This window comes from Plasmodium fragile (assembly GCF_000956335.1).
Source record: "Plasmodium fragile strain nilgiri unplaced genomic scaffold supercont1.20, whole genome shotgun sequence".
Lineage (NCBI taxonomy): Eukaryota > Apicomplexa > Aconoidasida > Haemosporida > Plasmodiidae > Plasmodium > Plasmodium fragile.
This window is the reverse complement of record NW_012192600.1, coordinates 46,431-68,164: the sequence shown is the minus strand read 5'-3', so window position 1 is coordinate 68,164 and position 21,734 is coordinate 46,431. Positions and strand designations below refer to the sequence as shown.

Genomic DNA, 21,734 nt, shown 5'->3' with positions numbered 1-21,734 from the left:
CATTTTATGCACATTAAAAAAAGCAGGCATATAAGGGGAGAAGACATCGGGATATGGATCCAAGGGAAGCAAACTCTGAATTGTACAAACGAGTATAATCGTCCATACGATCATTTTTGATGATAGCTAACTAATTATGGTGTTCTTTACTCTGCTTAAAACAGCACGGATTTTTCTTCTCAGGAAAAAATTCATTACCTAATGGGGAAGAAAAGTGAAAAAAGGGGAAACTTAGTATTCACGCCTTTACATGCGCTCGTTGGAGAACAAATGCACCCCCAAACTGCGCATCGTATTTTTTTTTTTTTTTTGTTTTTGCCAATAAGCGTGATTACATTTTTAACAACAAAAACGGGTTCTATAAACGTTCCGTTGACGTTGCTAATAATTTCCTCAACAGCGTAGAAGCAGTTCTGTTCATCCAGGTAACATTTCTGACTTAATAATTCGTAATATTTTGGATTCATGGTAACCGAAACTGCTTTGTTTCTTTTTTTTAACTCAGTGGGGATGTTGACATAGTAGCTTAGCTCGCTTAAAAACACATATCGAAACTTGTCCTCAATTTCGGGGATAGACGACAAAACGGGATTTTGTAAATTCTCCCCTTCATCCTTGGTCACTTCATTACCATTAAAGTCGTATATTATTTTGTAAAACTCATGCTTCGAAATTCTGTACATAATGTTTTTATTTAAAAATTTTAATATGAAGGAGACGTACATTCCTTGGTTTGCCTCATCCCCATACAGGGTCACATTTTTCCCGTTTAGCTGTTTTAAGCAGTCTTTGAACGGGGGAAGGGGTGTGGTCTGCAAAGGGGGGGAACGCACAGGGATATGTACACATTTTTGTATACTCACACGGGGGGTGCCCAAACTCTATTATACCCAAATTGGGTCATAGAACTAACACACATAAACAGAACGGAATGAATAACATGTCTACTCAACAGTTTCACAAAAAAACAGGAAAGCATATTCATATATAGAAGGTGTGTCTTCAAAGTACCTGTTCCGGAGGGTTAGACAAACTTTGGAGGTCTGGAAATATATGACCAATTTCATCCATTAAAAAAAAGGTCACCTTCAAATTGTATAACTTAATGGCGGATGCTATAAGCTCGGGGGAGTACCGCTTTGACTGGTGATCTTTCAATATATTATAAAAGAGAAATTTCATCAGACTTTCATCATTTTTGTATAGCACATGTTTGACTCTCCCTTGTGTGGTTATACTTAAGACCATCCCGAATTGTGGGCTGTTGCTACTACAAGATAAAAAGTTGCATTTGTTTTTAATATCAAAAGATCCTTGCTCCACCAACCATTGTATAATTAAATTCATAAAATCGACCAAGGTGTACAATTCCTTATCATATCGTTGTAAATTCATCACATTGGAAATGATGTTAAAATTTATCGTTTTTGTACTATACTCGAATTTGCCATTTCTCAACTTGTTCTTTTTATTTATATATGTGTACTCCGAGGGAATGGTTATCTGATCGAACGCATTTGTTATATTACTTTCGTGGAAAAAATTGATCACCTGTTTGTGTAAGAAGTGCAAGCACTCCACGGTTCCGTAGTGATAAGCACCATCCTTATCTATTGCCTTTATCACATGTTTCTGCCTTTGCAGAAAGGACGATTCGTTTTGAGAGAGCACAACTGGGGGTTCATCATTCGGGGGGTTAGCATTTGTAGTTTCATCAGGTGGCATTTCAACAATTGTAATTTCGTCTGGTGTGTGCTGATCAGTTGCAGGTTCACTATTTTTGGGTTCCACATCTGTGTGCTCATCAGTTGTCTTTTCAAGACCTTCGGCTTCATGGTGTGTGTGCTCCTCATCTGTTCGTTCCGCGTGTGCGTTTGTCCCGTTTGTACTTGCCGCGTCTGTGCTGTCCACTTCTGCTTTTTCCACTTTTGTCCCTTCCGCTTCTATTCGTTCTGTGTCTGCTTTTTCCACTTTTGTTCCTTCCGCTTCTATTCGTTCCACTTTTGTCCCTTCCGCTTCTATGCCTTCCGCCGCATCCGAATACACTCCAGCCGAGTGTTCCAAAACGAACTCCGACTCCTTTCCATTACTCGCCTTCCTCCTCTCACGAACGGAATTACAAACAGTTACCAGCCTCAACAAGATGCAATTATTGCCCCTATTGTTGTAGTAATTAAGGGCGGCCTTAATAACGTAAGAGGGCTCCATCAGGTCAACATTGTACAAAGCGGAGATGACTCTATTGAGAGAAGTTTCTTTGATCAGATTCCCTGTGACGTTATTGTAAAAAAAAGTGTTATCTTCACTCATCGCAAGGCAGTTGAATTTCGCCGATCTGTTTTTTCCTCCTACATTTCTGTACATAACATTTTTTTCCAGTTGCGACTTATAATTTTTGTATATAAAATAAATTACATTCTTCAAGGTTATTTCGTTTGATCTAAGCAAAGATATATTAAATGATAAGTAAAAATATTTTGATGACCCCAGTCCAACTTTAATTTTCATTATTTCGCTTTTGTGAGAATTTGTAAAGTTAGGGAAGTACACAGGTGCCACTTTACTTAGCTTTTTCGAGCAAGATATTAATGTACTCCTGTCTATGAAGTGTAAACTATTTCGAAGGACAACATGAAGGTGGATATTGCTCGGTTTGAATGTGCGCCACGAGAGCAGATCATTTGGGTTGTTCTGCTTATCAAAAATGTCAGGAATAATTTCCCTCAATACAGTACCCAGAGGTTTGTGCAAATCTATCATTTGGTTTCCACTTATATGTCCCTGTGGAAAATCGCTTCCTCCTGTTCTAACATGAAGATGAGTATAGTTTACGCACTTACACTTATTTTTCATCCCCCAAAAGGCGTTATTTAGAAGAACAGCCAAATTTATACTCATATCTTTGATTACAAATTTGTCTATTTTTATGACAAACGAATTTATGAGAGGGACTTTCTGTTCGTATAGGTCGGTATAATTTGACTTATCAATTTTTATTGGCACACGATCGACCTGGTCCATGTCCTTGTACAATTCTTTTCTCTTCATATAGTGTAAAAAATTTTCCGCATTGTCGAAGTTAATGATGCTAAAGCTCTGTTTTATGTAAGGCTTCATCAGATTATTTATTGCGTTGGTGTCCATAGCATATACAGTTTCATTTACGGCGTAAAAATTTATGAATATACTCATGTATTGATTTCCTTGGTGGTAATTATCATAAACGTACTGAGCCAAGAGTAAGTTACTGAATTCATTAAAGTGTTCCCTCTCTATACATCTCCTCACAACTGTTTCGAACGTATCACTATTATCTTCACTGAGGGGGAAATTCTGCAATTCGTATAGTTTAAATTCATATGATAATCTCTCGTGGAGGCTAAAGTAGCCATAAAAAAGCAAAGCTTTTAGAAGAACCATCTTGCGAACGCTGTACCATTTGTCATATATCCTTTCGTTCAATATTCCTCTACAGTCTGGAGTCGGAAAACCTTGTAAAACATACATTAAATGTTTCACATTATCATCTCTGTCTACCAAATACAGTAACTTGTCCTTGTTAAGTAGGTACATGTCAAATAAGTCCGCCCTATAAGCTTCATGTTCAATGGACAGCGTCTTCATGGCAGTCCCGACAACTTCATTTTTAAAAGAGTAACATGCGTTAATATAATTCTTCCTATTGTGTGCATCTATAGAGGAGAAATCCACTTGGTGTTCGAAATTTCTATCGAATGGTATTTTGTAAATATTTTCCCTACCATCTTTTTTCCTTTTCCGGAACTTCTTATTCCTTTGGATAGGACTTTGCCAAAAGTCGTGCTTGAAAATGCTTGAAAAGTAGTGTTTCGTGCTTTGGTCAGTTTTACCCCCGCTACCATCGCTGTCACCATCGCTATAATCTCTTCCTCGTATAGACGCACTTGTACGGTTTACCCCCACAGGAAATTGATAAAAAGAAACACCTTCGTTCTTGCCAATAGATGAAGATTCTCCCTTGAAAATATGAAGGGAGTAGGAGTCCTTTGGAGTGTTCATGTCACCTCCCTTCTCCGTGTTCGATGCATGAGTGTAACGAAAAAAACAGGATTCCAAATCGTTTTGCTTTTGTTCGGTATTCATTTCGGATGAGTTCTTGCTCAATCCAGATACATTTCTCCCTTCCGCTTTTGTAAAAAGATCATGTAATTTTTCTTCCTCCTCGTAATTAATGAATTGGAATTTGTCATCAAACCATTTGTAGACACTTTTTTCAGACAGCCTTCTCTCTAGTTCTTCCACGCTAACTTTCAAGTAGGATCTAAATTTATATATACTTAGTCGTTTCCGTAAAAATGGATTAATCGATTTGATCCATAGTAACACCATGGGGTTTCTTCGAACTAGACTGAGGATATATTTATCCACAGGATACGTTAACTTCCTTTCTAGCTTTTGAAGGAAAAACTCTTTTTTGGTAAATATAGTAGCTAAACTCAATCCCAGAGAAAAAGCATCACTTTTTAAATTATACGTGATGGTATTGAAGTACGATTTTAATTTTTCGGGAGCTGCGTAAATTGCGCTTCCTTTGAAATTTCCATAACCGCCTTCTTCCACAACATCGTTAAATGACCTTAGAAGGACCTTTACATGCTTATCGTCTTCTTCGTTCTCCTGAACAACAAAGTTATCTGCCTTGATGTTGCCATGGACAAGACCTACAGCGTGCAAATAGAACAGTCTAGATATGACGTTAAGAAAAATATCATACTTAACGTTGTAATCGTCTGCGACCGTGGTATAATTACTCATGGCAAATTGAACTGCATCCTTTCCTTTTATCGTTCTAAATTTGAGTGCATAGTCATGTACACTTCTTCTCACATCTTTTAAGGTCCTACTGAAAATGGTCCTATTGATGCCATTTTCATTTTTTCTTATTATCCCTATGGGGATGTCCCAATTCATAGTTTCCAAGGCGCACTCGGAGATTAGCGCAAGTAATTTGTCACTGATAAAATTTAAGTGAGTCACATTGAAAGTATCGTCGCTGTAAAAATATTTAACATTCTTGTAATCCTTACAAGGACTACTATACGAATTTAGCAAATAGTGGATGATCAACATATAAGACTTCAGTTCATTCTCAAAGTTGTCACTACTTTTATCATTAAAAAAGAATTTTATGGCCGAAAAATGAGGATAAAAATTCGCACTCATAGTTACCCCCTTAGTATCACTAGACATTGTGGTCAATTCCTTATCATTTCCAAATTTAAAATTATTCAAAACTTTCAAATAGTTTTTTCGTACCATATTGTAATATAACTCTTTGTAAAATTTGGATCTAAGTACGCATAGTATATTATCCCCATATAGCCAGTCCACAATGAAAGCAGTTTCTGTGTCGTCCTGAAGCAATCCCACAATTATTCTACTTGGGTGTTCTTCTAGTATGTATTTATACCTTGGAAAATAATCATTCTGTTCATAAATCTTATCTTTTAAATTTTCATCTACATCTCGTACATGTGTGTTATCAGCGTCGGAGGAATCCCCAGATAAATTGCTTGCAAACGTTTTGCTGCCTTCCCTTAAAGACGGAAATTGATAGTATGAATGAACAAAATCTTCATTAGAATCGTCACTTGAGTTTCGTTGCACCGATAACTTATCAGAGTCATCCCTATCGTAATGGTCACTCTTGAGAAAATCACCGGATAAGAGTGCCTTATCATGAAATGTTTTATACAAAAAGGGGATTAACGAATCGTATTTGTGATCTTCAGATAGTTTACTCATATATTCCTTTTTTTTTTCAAAAGATTCCTCTTCAACTTGTTGCAGCAACGTTTCCTGCAGCTGAGTCTCCATTTTATTCCCAAAGGAGTCTTCTGCATTCTCTCCAAAATGCTCTTCCGTTTTTTTTTCAAAATTGTCCTCCCCATTTTTGTCATACTTTTCTTCATTTGGTTCCTTCGGGTTTTGGGCGAAATGTTCATTTGACTTTTTTTCTGTGTAGTCTTCAATGTCTTTGACATGTATTGTGTCAAAGGTCTTTTGGGGGGATGATGGGGTCGGTTGCGCCGTAACAGGCTGCTGCGCTGGACAGGAAGGATATGAAGTAGGAGGATGTTGTTCTGTTGTGGACTCATATTCCTGCATGGGTGCTTGCCCTGCTGCAACATTGGGGACCTCTTCCACAGGCGCGTGCTTGGGTTCTGACGAAATAATTTCATGGTGCATGTTTGGAACGGGGGGTATTGGCTGATCCGTGGCTGGCTCTTTAGAGTATTTATTAGGTTCCTCCATTGAAGGGAATGCTTTTTTGGCTTGTTGTTCCAGTGGCGGGGGTTTTTCCTTCGATATGTACATGGCCTTCATTTTCTGAATGTCCTCGTTGAATGGTTCTATCCAGGGTATGATTGCGTCATCCGGTGTGAAGTTATCACGTATGGAATTCTTACGCGTGGACTTACCTTGTTGAGGCATCTTTGATTTTTCGCGCTTATCAGACATTTTATGAGAAGTGTGGCTGGTAGACGCATTTTCTTCATCACCGCAAATGACATTTTTTATTTTGTTCACGTATCCAAAGACATTATCCAAATAGGAATTACTGGAGTCATTTGTAGCAGCCTTATTGTTAGGACCTTTTCTGGCCGTTGCTTTTTTTGCATTAATATTTTTACGTGGCACATCAGTTCTTGTTTTACCTATCTGGGCATTCATTTTAGAGCCCATAACATTAACACCTTGTTTATTAGCAGGAGGGACCATACGGACATGTGAAGGATCATAAGTATTTTTCTCCTCTCCCTTGTCCCTTTCAGCACCTCTACTTCCCATATTATTCGGATTCATGTGAGCATCCTTGGCGGAATTGCCTTGGTTACTATCGCCTTCCATCCCGCTGTTTCTATGGTAGCCTGACTTATTCCCATGACTCCCCCTTCCAACATTCTCATTATGTAGAGTTGTCTTTAACTCTAAGAAGGAGAAACTGTTATCGTTTTGAATGCTCTTTGTAGTGCCTCCCTGGCTTACCTCTTCGTTTGGCACGTTACTATCCACCTCCTTTTTCCAACTGTCCAAGTGCGGAGAACTGCTTTGTACTTGCTCAGACAAAGTATGATATTGAGGAGTGTAAAAATTGACCCCATATAATCCACTATCAAAAACATCATACTGTGTAGACACATAAAAACAGGGGTAAAAGAATTTATGCTTGTGGCTATCGATGAAGTAGGTAGATAACCAGGAATAAATAAAATCATATTTTATTATGCCCTTATTTTGGAGCTCCAAGTGTACAGAATTATACTTATTTAAATAAAAATATTTATCATGTTCGTTTAAGAATGCATTACTGTCCATCATAATTTCTATTTCAAAGTTTTTACTTATCAGGTTGATCTCTTTGGAATGTTTTGCATCGTAGGTGAATATTCCATTCTTGCTGGTCTCAAAAATAATCACTTCGGTAGTTTCTTCCGATTCGATTATGTTGTCTCGTATCAGGTTGTACAAGATGAATCGGTCTTCCACCTTCTTAACTGCAGTTGGATGGGGTTGGGGAAAGAAACATGTCGTCTTCTTGAAGGTGAGATTACAGGTGCATGCGTGCATGTATATATACTCACACAATTGAGAACTGGGGATCGGTTCTCATTGCGAGGTGCGAAAAGTAGAAACGGTTATCATAGGAGAGTCATTAAACGTATGCATAGCTCACATTGTGCACACTATTGCATCTTTTTGTTAACCATAATTATTTTATTTTATTTATTTATTTATTTTTTTTTTTTTGCGTGAATGGGAGCAACTGCTACGTGTAGTCCATACCGACTTATGGGTCACGTTACCCAAGACGCAGTGCACACTGTCCCCAGAAGAAGGAAACAAAATAATTTAACAACGTTCGCCCATGCAATGACAATGCGCTATATCTGCGTTAAGGGATAATCTCCCACGCAGAACATTTCGAAGCATCTCAAATGTGCCTCTTTTTGAAGATGCACTTACAGTCTTTCTCAAGGGTACACACTATCTTATGGCTATTTTTGACTCTCCCGTGGGACACATATTTTATTTTATCGAAGGGATTTAAACTTTTCAGAAGATCCTGCTCTACATGGAAAGAATCCGTAACATCTGAATGGCCATCCTTTGCATCTACCGTGCTCATAAAACTGGGATCCACAGAACTGTAATTCATGTACTCGAGGTATTTCCTCTTGGCACTTTTAAATATATCCAAGTTGGAAAAAAGATTATCATGTGTTATATTTACGTTCCTTTTCAGTGCCTTTCTTAATGCTTCAAACTGCTTGAGTTCTTCTTCACTAAATGAAATGCTTCCATAAAATGTTTCTATTGCAGGATTACACCTTGCGGATATTTTATAATAATTTTTTTGTAAAACCTTCATCGAGGCATTTAACCATTTTTCTGTTTGGTTAATATTGTTGCTTAGGGAATTTTTTACCAAAGCAAAGGTCGTAACATAAATTACTCTGTCTTTGTAAAATTGGAACTTTGCCTCATATAACTCTTTGAGATTGCTATCATCACCATCATTATCGTAGAAGGATCTGACATAGATCAATTTCAATTTCCCCTTCACATAGGCATATTCTTTAATATCATCGATGGAGGTATGTACTATTGGTATTCTTCTACTTTTCACCGCTTCATTTTCCTTTTGCTTGTCATCTTGGTGTTTTCCTTTATCCGGTTTTTTCCCAATTGCTTCCGCCAGAGCGCTTGAGAAGAAGTTGGTGATGGTTGCATTTAGCTGGCTTATGTTGATTATTTTGTTGCCACTGCATCTCCAAACAGCAGCACCACTAATACAGCCTATAGTGCTTCTCGTTTTATCCTCTGCAGCGTTTGTAAAAGGCGCCTTCACGTTTTCTCCTCCCTCACCATCGATGCCACTCGTGTCTCCAGTGTATTCATCGCTGCTGTTAAAATTTGCATTATTAAAACCCTTTGTTTTTAACGAATATATAAAAAAGGAAAAATCACAGGATTCCCTTTTTACATACTTATTCAAAACAGAAATGACTACGTTAAAAATAAAAATTTTCTTCATAAAAGAAGTAAATTTCATTATGGGTAAGTAAGCGCAATTCACACTAAACCACACCTTCCTACAACCGTCTAAAAATTTTGTCTTTTTATTTTGTTTTTTCCGCTTCTCTAAATATGTGTCACCCTCATTGCGCTAATCATGGGGGCGCGCCAGCGGAAACAGAAATGTTGTTAAAACGTGTGTATACATGTGTACAATACACAATTACCCGCATATTTTAACATTTGATTGAATCTAAGCACAAAGATTGTACTTTCTGTGGTATGCTTACCATCACGATTCAGCAAAAAAAAGAAAATGACTACTCATTGGTTAAATCTTTTACTTTTAATTACAGCGTTTGTATTTTTTTTTTTTTTTTTTTTTTTTTTTATTCTCCATAATTGACCCAACCAACCTTTTAATGACGCACATGGAAGAACAAAAAGTATATTCCATTTAAAAAAAAAAAAAAAGACTGTATCTGTCTGCTAATTCGTGTAGATGGAAATATTTACACATATCGTAATGAGGTCTACATTGGTGTGATTTTTTTTTATTTTATTTTTACGTGCACAGAATTGCACTCTCCATTGTGTAATTTTTTAGGAGAGGCATTCCACTGTATTCTTGTATTTTTTTTTTTTTTTTTCCAAACGAACGGAACATTTTTATTTTCTTTTTAATCCTTTTCTCGCTTATACGCGTATTCAAGGAAGATGTTACAATTTTGAAGTACAAAAATATATCGTAAATTGTTAGTTACTTCTTCCTATTAACATACAATGGCGTAATTGTATCCATTAACAGGAGTTGCGATGCGAGAAAAAGGAAGTCATTTTTATATAAAGTATCAAAATTGGAAAGAAAAGTACACAACCATGAGGGTTCCAAAAACACATGGACGATAATTACTGCACTGTCCATCTATAGTTTATATAACATGTTGCAAAAATAATGAAATGTCAGAAAAGCATGGGGCGTTTTTCGCACCTGGGTATTTTCTTACGAGCATGTTACACATTCATTTTATATGCCCACTTTGACTTATGAAGGAGAACAAAAGACTTACACCATGCATTGTTTTAATGAGGAAAAATATAATGTCTATTTATTACCCCTTTATATTGTACCATGTCTTGAAAAATTACTGACAAAAACTGTCCACTTTGCGCATACATTGCTCATAGTATGTTATACGTAAGAAGCAGCAATAGTTAGCTCATCCATATTACTGTGCACCACAAAGGGACTTACTAACCGAGGGTGTTGCTCTGGATCTTTCTATACATTACAGTGGTGATGGTGCCAGCATGTTGTATACGCAACACCCCCAATTTACCTTGCACCTTTCCCCCCCGTCGTTTACATTCTTCCTTATTTAGCAAATAATGTTGTACAAAATTTCACCAAAATACGGAAAAAAATTTAACACAACTGATTAACAATGAATATGGTTGGGGGTGTACAAAATGCTGGTGGACATGACCTTTTGAACTTTTTACATGTGTGTCCCGTTGATGTCTCGAAATGACTAGCCACTTAAGCTTAGTGGAAAAAAAAAAAAAAATTCATCCTAAGTCAATGAGATGTTGCTTTGCTCTATGCGTAAATCGTACGTCATGTTTTCCTTCCAAGGGTGTTCCATTTCAAAGAAGGTTAACTGATACGCATATGTGGACATGTTTACATATATAGCATGCAAATGTGAGCGTATGGGGCTACTTTTCTGCTGCCTTTGTAAAGGCCGTTTTCGGCCCCTTTAAATGTGTTAACACAGTTCTTAATCATGAAAATGTGAAAAAAATAAATTGGGGGAGAAAAGCAAAAAGGGGACAGAGCGAAAAATGAACAAAAAAATATCCTACGCATGTGGCAATACCAAAGGATTAACGATTTGCAGCTTTGCGCATTGTTCCATGTAACGTTTTGCAAACTGTTTTTTCTTTCTGATAGCATTTTGTTTCTATTGACATTTTTTTACTTTTTTTTTTTTTTTTTTTTTTTTTCGGATATTCGAATTTAAAATTTTCATTTTACTTCCTTGCGATTGTGCATACATTCGATATGAATTCTGTGTCGATTTGCGTAGTTAACTCATTTTGTATATAATAATTTTTTTCACCATGCTGATGTAACCATTCTATGGCAGCATTTCTTGGATTTCCCCATTTTAATGATTAGTTAAATTGTTGCATCCTGTACAACAAATTATTCACGCATATGCATTCATGTTTTTTTTCCCGCCTTAACGAGAAGAAACATTCTCCTCCGCATTATTTCCTTTTGTGATGTTATTATGTCTGTTTTGTTCTCCACATATATACGCTATTGCTATGCATATGCAATGAATACGCCGAACGTGTATATGTGCAACGAAATCATTTAAAATTCATATGATATGTTTAAGAATATGAAGCAAAAGAAAACGCCAATTTTTTGAAACGCGTTTGACCTTTATTAATAATTGCCCACGATATTTTTTTTATGTACACAACGCTAAGTATGCCATAAGAAAAACAGTCCACGATATGCACATGTACATATGCATATCAGTACAGGCATGCGCTTGGACATACTTATGAACATACAAAGATACACCTGTGTTGCACCTTACTTTCGAGTGTGCTGATTTGGCCCTTTTGACGTACATTTGATTTTTTTCGTAATCCAAAGGAAACAAGTACACCTTACTAGGAGTAGCACAATGGGAAAAGGAAGCAACGCTTGTGTACGTTTTGAAAAAAAACATATAAAAAGAAAAGAACAAAAAAAACCTGCGTAGATGTACACACCATTTCGCACCTGCCTACGCGCGTGTAAGAAAATATGTCTGTGTGTAAACATATTTAGCTATCTTCGTACATAAGTGTACATACCTTTCCACACGCATGCACCCCATAATTTCTCAACAGAAAAGGAACCAAGCAAGGGAGAGGAAGAATGTGGAAGTGAAAGCGGGAAAGTCTCAACTGAAAGCGAACAAAGACGCTCTAAACGTGATTTGCAAAGTAAGTCGGAGGAGCAAAGTGCGCACCGTAGCTTCCTGTCTACGTATTATTACGGGTTGTCTACATAAGCGAAAGCGTCATTTCGCACCCGCACAGGGCGAAAGTTCCAATTTTGCTAACTGAAGAGAAGAGACCCACGTACATATGCGAATGGACTTAATACTCTTAAAAAATTACGTGGCCTCTTTTCACCAAAAATGTTCCCTCCCCTGTAGGTGTGTTATACTGTATTTATGCAGACGCAGAGCATTGCACAGCTAGCCGAACATGCCCAGAATAAACACAATAAGGATGTGAAGGAGTGCTTTCCAGATAAATTTTAAAATTCGTAATAGGCACATATTATACTCCGTTCAAATGCATATATCATTCGTCCAGCAATTCACCCTTTTCCATTCCTACGTTGTTCCTTTGTTTATTTATTTTATTTATTTTTTTACGTAACTGATATTATTTAATTAAACCCATTATGAAATAAAAAAAAAATTTTAATATTTTTAAAAAAAAATTTAAAGAGTACAAAAAATGGAATAAAAAATTGAGCACGAAAAGACATGAACGAAAAGTAGTAACAGACTCCAATATCATAGTAGTGGACCGGCCGAACCATAAGCAGAATGCCAAAGTGGCCAATGCTGCTAACGCGACTAAACCGGCCTTGCACCTCAGCTCATCAAACAGCCCATTAAACGGAACTCTTCAAAGAGTATAATAAGGTGTATATATCTGAAAAGAAGTTGCTGTTTTTTAAAAAGACAGTGTCCATGATGGACAACAGAAGCTCCATAGTTTTCAGCAAAAACGGATTCATTTCATGTCTTACCAATTTGAAGGTGCTATAAATTAGCGCAAACTTCGACTTAATCATATTTATTTCTTCGTAAAAATAACTGTTGTAATATAGGGCTATACGTTTTTGAAAAAAAATGAATATGTTGATTAGAAGAATAATTATTTTGTTGAATAGGTTGCTCCAGCAAATGACAAAGTTGGAATCAAAAAGGTCCAAATTTTTGTGTAACAGTAGCAGATGCGCATAATCGTCTAGGCTCTTCTTAATATGTGCGATATAGCCCATTCGTAGGAATATTAGAAAGGTGCCCATGTAGGATGGCATCTGCGTTTCCCTGCATAACAACAGGGAAGTGGTTCTAAGGGGCCGTTCCGCTTTGCCACCCAAAGTGTGGCACTCCGTATAAAAGGTTCGCTTACGGACTAATCTGTCCAATACCTTCTCCCATACGGCACCATTTTTCAACACATATAAATCGTGGCTAGCCAAACTGATTTCATCCTTCGAAAGAACCGGAGCTGCATTTTCAATGTTTACATTTTTCACGAAGGCATCCTTCTTTTGGCCACCTAGCGTATCGATGAAATGGTAAAAGTCAGTAATCTCCCGTGTTGAACTCCTTCCCGCGTAAAGCGCAGTGATATTAAATAGGTAATAAAATACAAACAAATGGTTGAGTAACACATTGTTAATATACAAATTGTACTTTTCTTGATCAAATAATTTAATAGGGTTGTAATAGAATTTATCCGTAATGCAGCTCTTCGTTTGGCATATGCAAAAGGTTAATATGTGTAGGGCTAAATGTTGGTGCCACTTGGACAGGTAATAAATAAAGAACTCAACACAGATTATGTCTTTCATAGTTCGATACACATGTAACGTGTTCTTCTTCCTCATCATGTGCAACACTGCAATTTTGGTCTTGTATCTTATGAGTTCGTTTTCATCATTTAACATAAATATCAGGCAAGAGTAAAGTGCCACAAAGAAGGCGGTAAACAAGTTATGTCCTCTGAGATGCTTTAGTGAATTTTTGACATACACAAAATCGAATGCAATATTTTGGTTCCTGACTTTGTTTTTCACTACTTCCATTATCCACTGGTTCAAATCGGTTCTGTACCATTCTTTGTATTTTGTATACGCGGTTATGCGTCCATCGCAGCCTTTACTCACTTCCTTGGGAAGCGCATAATTGGGAGTATTCACTTGGGGGGTACCTTCAGGGGAATATTTATTCTTCAAAAATTGTGTCACATTGAACATTTCATTTTTGTTATTTCCTCTCGCTCCATTTATGTTGCTCCAATTTGGGGAATCATGTCCGGTAGGGTATCCAAGTGAAGAATGGGTGTCTCCTTTGGGTACCGTGACATCATTATTACAGACATCATCACCTCCAATTCCGTTGACAATTTTCATTTTTGCTTCCTCCTCCTCTAGATGCTCGTGGAAATATTCAACAATTCCGTAGTTCATGAAGGCCTTCACAAAATATTTCGTATACGTCACCGAATTTTTGTTACACAGACGGGACAGCAAATTTAGAAAAAGGAGCAAGTAAAAGTATGCATACTTGAAAAGAGATTCCTTCGAGTTACGATTGAGAGATGAACCAATGCTCTCCTTCTCTCTGTCAATAAAGTTGTAAACAGCTTCGATAAATCTGTTGCCAGGTTCGCAGCGGTCCTCCTGACTCTTCCTACCTTCTTCCTTTTGCTCCATCGAAAAGTACTTTACGCATATAAGGTAGCTATATGAAATGATGTACTTGTCCAGGTAGTTCTGCTTCACGTGTTCTATGTAATATTGCTGCACACGCTCGAACAGGAACAAATTCTCAATGGATATACATGTTATAATTGTCAACAGGATACTGAAGCAGTACTTTTTAATTTTTATGTTGTCCTTATACGTGTGAATTATTTGGAAAAGTAAAAGGTACAAATAGATGTATATCCTTTCATCCACTGATTCGTCCGTTTTACCGTCCCACCCATGGACCTCTCGTTCACTATCGCCAGAGGCACTTCCCTTAGTCCCATCTAACCATTCCACACCACCCACGGGAATGTTCACCCCCTTTTTATAACACTCAGAGAAAAACTTAAAAGAACTATAATTTGACATTTCACTGAGCTTCTTCTCCTTTGTTTGAAACTCCTTCTTGTGCCTTTTTTTTGTGTGAAGAAACCAGTTGTAGAGGAACGACTCTATGTGTCTCTCGTTCTTACTCGATGCGTATATGTCCAGCAGGGCAACAAAATTTTCAACCCGCTTAGTTATTTTCATCAACAGTTCATTCACCAAAACGGATATGAACATATCATCCTGATATAGTGTCAATCGTCTAAACAAGAAAGCCACAACATTTTGGTCCAGCGAAATGGATATCTTGCTATACAAAATGTTTAATATTTGTAAAATTAGCAAAACGTCTACATACCTCTCGCTTTTCACAAATAGGAATAAAAATTGGAAGAATATTTTTCTGAACTTTTTTTTATTTTCCTCTACTAACATTTTTGACTCCTTCCTCCGCACGAATTCTATGAACAGAAGCAGATAGCAATTTGTTCTACCCCTTTCTTGCATGGCGTTTATTACAATTTTGTTTAAAAAGTTAAAAATCAGATTTTGTTTTTTCAGCTTTAGGTATATATGGATATACACATTGACGATTATTCTGCAAATGAGCACTTGGACGAAGTAGTTTCCGTAGGTGAGTAACTTTTTCAGGTGTTTCACAAAAAGGAAGTATATGTTCATGTTGCTTATTTGTGTTTGATTTTCCCCACCTGTATCTTCCGAGGGGTGATTACCCGTAGGAGGCTCTGTCCATTCTACGTTTCCCCCGTGTTCTTGCACATCGCTGGGGCTGTCACATTCTTCTACAAAATTCCCGCCTGTATCCGTCGGAGAGGCACTGTGTGGAGAAAACTGGTGCGCACTATGCGCAGCTCGCAAATCACCCTTCACATTTCTTAGTAAGAAATAATCGTCATTGTTAAAAATGATAACATTTGACAGAAATATCAAAATGGGGATAAATTGGGCATAAAAATTGGAATAGTCAAAAAAAGGTTTACATTCATTTTTGCTACAATTTTGTCCATTTAAATATTTTCCCTTTTTCATAAACACATTTAAAAATATCTTTAATAAGTTGACCGAATTTAATAAATCGAAAAAAGTTAAATTCATGTTTTTAAATATTCTTCTTTTGCTGCCCGTACAGAAATAATACATGTTGGAAGACACATGGTAGGAATAATTCAGCTTGGCCAATAGACGTTTGGTTAAAATATTGTACAGTGATGTGCTAGCACTTTTCAAACAAAAAAATCTACTCTTGTAGTAAATTAAAGCTATTTTGTAAATATCGTTCATGTACTCATAAAGCGTTTTATTATCAATAATGGTGTATATATGTTTTATAATGTTCACGCAAATGACCTTTTTATACTTATTATTTCCGTTAAGCAAATAATTGATTATAATTTTTATGACAAAATTGTATATGATGTACTGCTCTTTTGCTTTATACGATTTGACTAAAGAACTCAGCGCTAGACACATGTTGCTTGACTTTCTCAGAAAATTTGTGTTTATTCTCTGTTCATCCCAAATGAGCATGTGTAACTTGTCATTTAGCTTGAAATTATTACTCACATGGGGAGCTGTCGCACATTTGGGTTCATCGTTTCCTACTTTGTTTTTCCTTTGGGTGATGTTCTGAACTGCGGGTTGATCATGTGAGTCCAACTTGGGCGGTGTAAAATTGCCCTTTAAAAAATGTGCAGATAAAATTTCACTTACGTCTACATTATTTTCCTCCTTTGTCGTGAGCATTTTGTTTAATCGGTTCATAATTCCCGTTAGAAACTCAATGTTGAGTTCTGCGTCCTCTGAATTTTCGTTTCTGATGGGTACATTGGAGGAAATATGGCTGCTCCTCTCAGAAGCTTTGTCCACTTGGTTGCCATCTTCCCCGGTACATTTCGATTCCCCGCTTTCGTTTTTAAAAATAAGCAAAATGATATACACGTAGAACAAGGGAATGGTTTGCATACTTTCGCCACTCCTCATGACTATAATTCTGCACACATCCAAAAGGCAATCAGACAGATACTGCTGGCATGCTATATGCTTGGAGTGCAGCAGAAGACACAGAAGGTTCTGAATGATAAGGTGAATTTCTGTACTGTGAAAAAAGCACAAAGAAAGGTTTTTCTTTACACTGCCACAATTTGCATCTCCCACACTTTCACCTTTGGAGTCGCAATTTGCTAACGTGGAGTGGTCGTTTCTGCCCCGGTTGTCGCCACCCTCAGAAGTGTTAATATTAAATTTGAAGGAAAAGTCAACGATAGAGGTAAACAAAATGGATATGTACTTGATAGACAACCAAATGATAATAGACGTTGCTTCCTTCTCACTTTCATCTTGAAAAATTAGGTGCCCTCTGCAGTCGAAAAAAAAGTTCTTTGACTCATTCATAAATAGAAAGTTCAAATAACTGATAAAATGGTGCAGCACGTTGCAGATGTACACTTTTAACAATATTAAATGGTAGCCATCGGACGATTCAACAGTCTGGCTCTGTAAATGCAACAGCTTATATTGCTCTAAATTCAAATATGTGCTCGAATTGCACAAGCTAATTTCGCAGAAGTGTTTCCTAAACGCTGCCCCTTCTATGTCTTTGCTGAAATCCATGTTGTCCTTAAGGTACAAAATAAACTTATTTATGTAATAGGCCAATTTATACATTTCGCAATTTTCTACGTCCTCGTGTTTGGTTAATTTTACGATATTTTCTTCTTTAAGTTTGTTAATAAAACTTTCGAATATGTACAATGGGATGTTTATCATCGCGCCGCTCACAAATTTCTCACTATTCTCGCCACTATCACCAAATAGGTACTTCACGTAATTTATTAAATATTTGTTGTCCTCCTTTATATGTTCAATGTCGTTGTATTTAATGAGACAACTGAAAAAGTCACATGGGGAAACACCATCCCTATTCGTGTTCTGGCGCAAATTATTTATCTGTTCGTATATCTGATAGTTGTCACTGCTTGTGGTATTGAGAATGTGGGTGGGCATTCCGTCCTCCATCTTGTTCACCTTCCTACGGTGATTTAACGAAATGAAGCACAATCTTAGTAAGAACGCGTAAAACGAATGGTCCACCTGCCTGTGCGATTTTACCAATGGTAGGAATGCATTATTTAAGCAGGCAAAGCTTTCTCTTTTTAGCAAATTTATATTCACAGTTTTGAAAAAGATCTCCTTCGATATTAGGTAAAACTCCTTCCAAGTCGTTTTGGCATTGAATAGGAAAAAAATAAAATTAAAATTTTCGAAATGTGCGCAATAATCTACTACCGTGTTTAGTATGTCCGAGCAGTACACAGTTGCCTCGATACCCATGTCTTTATTAGTATTCTTAAACAGAACAAAAATGATATTCATGAGGTAGTAATTGTACAGGAAGATCCCCTTCCTGTGCTCTACGTGTTTTTCGTCAGCAGAATGAAATATGCAGCTCGAGTAAACGTTCTTTGGTGAGTCGCAAACCGGTTTTTCTCGCAGTGAGTCCACATTTCCATATAGGAAGGAAACAACTTTTTGGACTTCAAATGAGTATTTATCCACATGGGTAGCATCATGGTGTATATCCCCCTCGATGTTGTAGCCCCTTCGCTTGTCCATCGCGATCATCCTCTGGTAATATATAAAAAATTTCTCGAAGAACAAAAGAATGTATTTCCTGTAGGCATCCCGACTCGTCCTCGAAATATTTGTTATGGAAGTGATTAAAAACGTGCGGAATAGATACAAGTCACAGAGGTTCAAATATTTGTTTTCGCAAATGAAGGACAAAATGGACAACACAATTTCGTCATTCGAAAAGTAAAAAAAGCTGTTTAAAATTTTCACATTTAGCAAAACATTCTTCCTCAGCTGATAGAAGTAGTCACCTTTGTAATATACAACTTCGATGGATTCGTACTTTCGCAAAGTGCATAATGTGTACAGCTCTAAGAGGGCGATATTTTCTAAAGAGTGAAAATTGTAAATCAAAAATTTATTTTCCAACGTCTTGTCCTTCACATTAGGAGCATTTTTCTGCAATTCGTTCGTTTCGCCTTTCACAATTTTGTAATTCAAAAAAATGTTATCCTCCATTTGGTCTACAATACAGTTGTACGCAATTTCTTCTGCATCTTTTCTCTCCAACAATTGCTTCATTAAAAATAAAAAATAACGTCTGTTTGTCATTTCCTCGGAATTCTTCACACTGTGCACACTCTTCATATTGCTCATGCTAATAAAACTATCTACACTGTTTCGCCACAGTTTGGTTCCACCTGCTTGGATGCTTCCTCCTTCTTGATCCTCCTCCTGGGACATATCAAAATAATTTTGCAAATCAGAATACTCCTTATTCAAAACAAAGTACACATAATTACTATCATGCTTGTAAAACAACTCGATAAATTTTTTTATGTAGAACGTCTTCATGCAAATGTTATCTGTTATTAAAATGTTCTTTAAAAAAATGTAGTATAACAAATTCTTATCCTTCGAGTGCACAAATATATGTTTAATGCATTGCTTTATAAGCTCGTACAAAGTGAACATGAAAAAGTCGTCATTTTGAAAGAAGCAGTAAAAAAGATATTCTAATACATTTTTTTCACACATGGATTCTTTAAAATATTTTAACAATAATGATAAACACATATATTTCTTTTTTTTTTCCTGATTAAAAATTATATACGTTAAATGATCACATACGTCTTTTTTTATAAATGCATTTTTCTTGCTACTCAGTAAGAATTCGTATATGCCAATACAACTTTTCCATATAATTTTTATGTTATACCATGAATACTTTTTAAGAATTACTAGTAAGATTTTCATAATTGCGCTGTACAAATGGGACATAAAATCGACTCTGTTTTTCTGAGACACATTTTCAAAGTGGATTCTTAAACTACTTATGTTGACACAGTTGTCCATTTTAACCAGTTCGTCCATCTGTACGGGTGAAATGTTCTCCTGCTCATTGGTTACCCCTTCAGGAGTGTTCCCTCCGCTTATCATTTTGGCATCCCCAGGAACTTCCCTGACTTCACCATTGCGCGGAAAATCTGCACCACACAAAGGGGGGTCACCTTTACAATCACTACAACCGTAATTTTGGCTGAGTTTAACAACCGTTTTGTCATGACTAATGGGGGTGGCATCCACTTCAATTTTATCATCACTCTGGTCGGCCAAGTGCAACAAATCGGTACAGGCCAAAGGTGTGAGGCCTCCATTCGAGCAGTCATTATTTTGCCAAGGAACTTTTTCCTCAGGACAACCTCTCTTCATTGCGTTATGCCCTACCCATTCATCGGCACAATTATTGGGTAACCCATCGGTAAGAAAACACACATCGGATTCTTCACGCTTTGGTATGACTGCTCCCTTGGCATGTTCAAAAATGTACTGCAATTTTTCATTTTTTTGTAACCAGTAACTTAAGCTGTCTATGCACAGAAAGATAAAAAAAGGGTTCTTGCTTCCCTCACATAGTAAATTTTTTATTTTAAAAAATAATATAAAATATTCCAAGTTGTCATTAATGTCCACGCGTCTTACATTTTTATATTTTATAATTAATATGCTTCTATATTTACACAATAGTAAAAAGGGATTTTCTCTTTTCTTCTCCTTAATAACGTTGTCACACTGTTGCAACACCTGTTGTATCTTTTTTATGCAGAATAGGTACTTGCGCAGAAGCAGCACGCTTGTGTGGTTTACGCCCCCGTGGATTCCCGCCCCCACTTCTTCCTCCTCAGCTATGTCAAATTCTTCATCACTGTCCAAGTAGCTGGGAGGATCGCCATGCTGACTGACCTGGTTGGACTCAACTCCAACTTCTGGGATAGGGGAGAGTTGTGCCTTCTCGGACAAAAGAAGACATATGTTCACTCGGTAAGCTTCTATGACATTTTTCAGCTGCTGGTAAATCAAGCACACATGTGTGCATATGTCTTTGTCAAAAGGGAACTGCAACAAAATTTTTTTTAAATTTTTCGCAATAAGTAAAAAAGCCTTAAGCATATGACTTTTTATGTCGAGTGTTGCATTCCCATTGTAAGTGATAAGAAAATTGGCAAAAATGTTTAAATAATTTTGGTTTTTTTTTAAAAAATTTATTTTCAATTTGTTGTTGATGTATCTCAAAATATTCGTGTAAAATAGCCCAATGTGCTGCTCCCGAAATGTGCCATAATTATTTATGAAATATTCGATTATTAACGTTTTGCAATTCATGCAATCATTGTCTTCATGGTCATTTTTTAAAAAGAGATTTTTCAAAAAATGGTAAATTAATTTATCCTTCCACTTATTGTTCGCAAAAATATACAAATTAAGAATTCTAAAGGAATTTATCTTAATTTTCACATTTTTCAAGTATATAATAAGGTACATAAAGTACTCACCGATTGATAAATTGATTTCATTGCAAATCTCAAAATTCTTGTAATTCTCAAAAAATTCTGTTACATGTGTTTTTAAACCTGTTACATGCGTTTTCACATCTGTTACACACATATGACATTTTTTCCAATGGAAAATTATTTCTCCTTTATTTAAAAGGTTTGAATTGTTCAAGCTCGCAGTAACACACTTGTGAATATGCAGCAGTTTTTTCTCAATTTCTTGTATTTCTGTTTTTTTTACTTTTCCGAAAAATTGTAAGCCCGTCATTTTGTTCTTGCATTTTAAAAAATCGTTAGTTTATCTGGCATATCTGGAGCCTTGCCCTTTTAACTGCAGTCTACTCTCCTCCGCTACG

General features: G+C 36.6%; 3 protein-coding genes across 3 annotated transcripts; 1 reads left to right on the top strand and 2 right to left on the bottom strand.

The window, feature by feature from the left end:
• Positions 1-126: 126 nt before the first annotated feature.
• On the bottom strand, positions 127-9,097 carry AK88_02111 (serine/threonine protein kinase; the record flags this gene model as incomplete). The annotated part of the gene is made up of 5 exons (XM_012479745.1): positions 127-198; positions 336-812; positions 1,012-6,039; positions 6,187-7,538; positions 8,008-9,097. 5 exons carry the CDS (start codon positions 9,095-9,097, stop codon positions 127-129), a joined length of 8,019 nt encoding a protein of 2,672 aa, XP_012335168.1.
• Positions 9,098-11,949: 2,852 nt separating this feature from the next.
• Positions 11,950-12,392, top strand: AK88_02110 (uncharacterized protein; the record flags this gene model as incomplete). The annotated part of the gene is made up of 2 exons (XM_012479744.1): positions 11,950-12,069; positions 12,285-12,392. The coding sequence occupies 2 exons, from the start codon at positions 11,950-11,952 to the stop codon at positions 12,390-12,392; spliced, it is 228 nt and encodes a 75-aa protein (XP_012335167.1).
• A 362-nt stretch (positions 12,393-12,754) lies between these two features.
• On the bottom strand, positions 12,755-21,646 carry AK88_02109 (uncharacterized protein; the record flags this gene model as incomplete). The annotated part of the gene is made up of 1 exon (XM_012479743.1): positions 12,755-21,646. One exon carries the CDS (start codon positions 21,644-21,646, stop codon positions 12,755-12,757), a length of 8,892 nt encoding a protein of 2,963 aa, XP_012335166.1.
• Between the last annotated feature and the right edge of the window lie 88 nt (positions 21,647-21,734).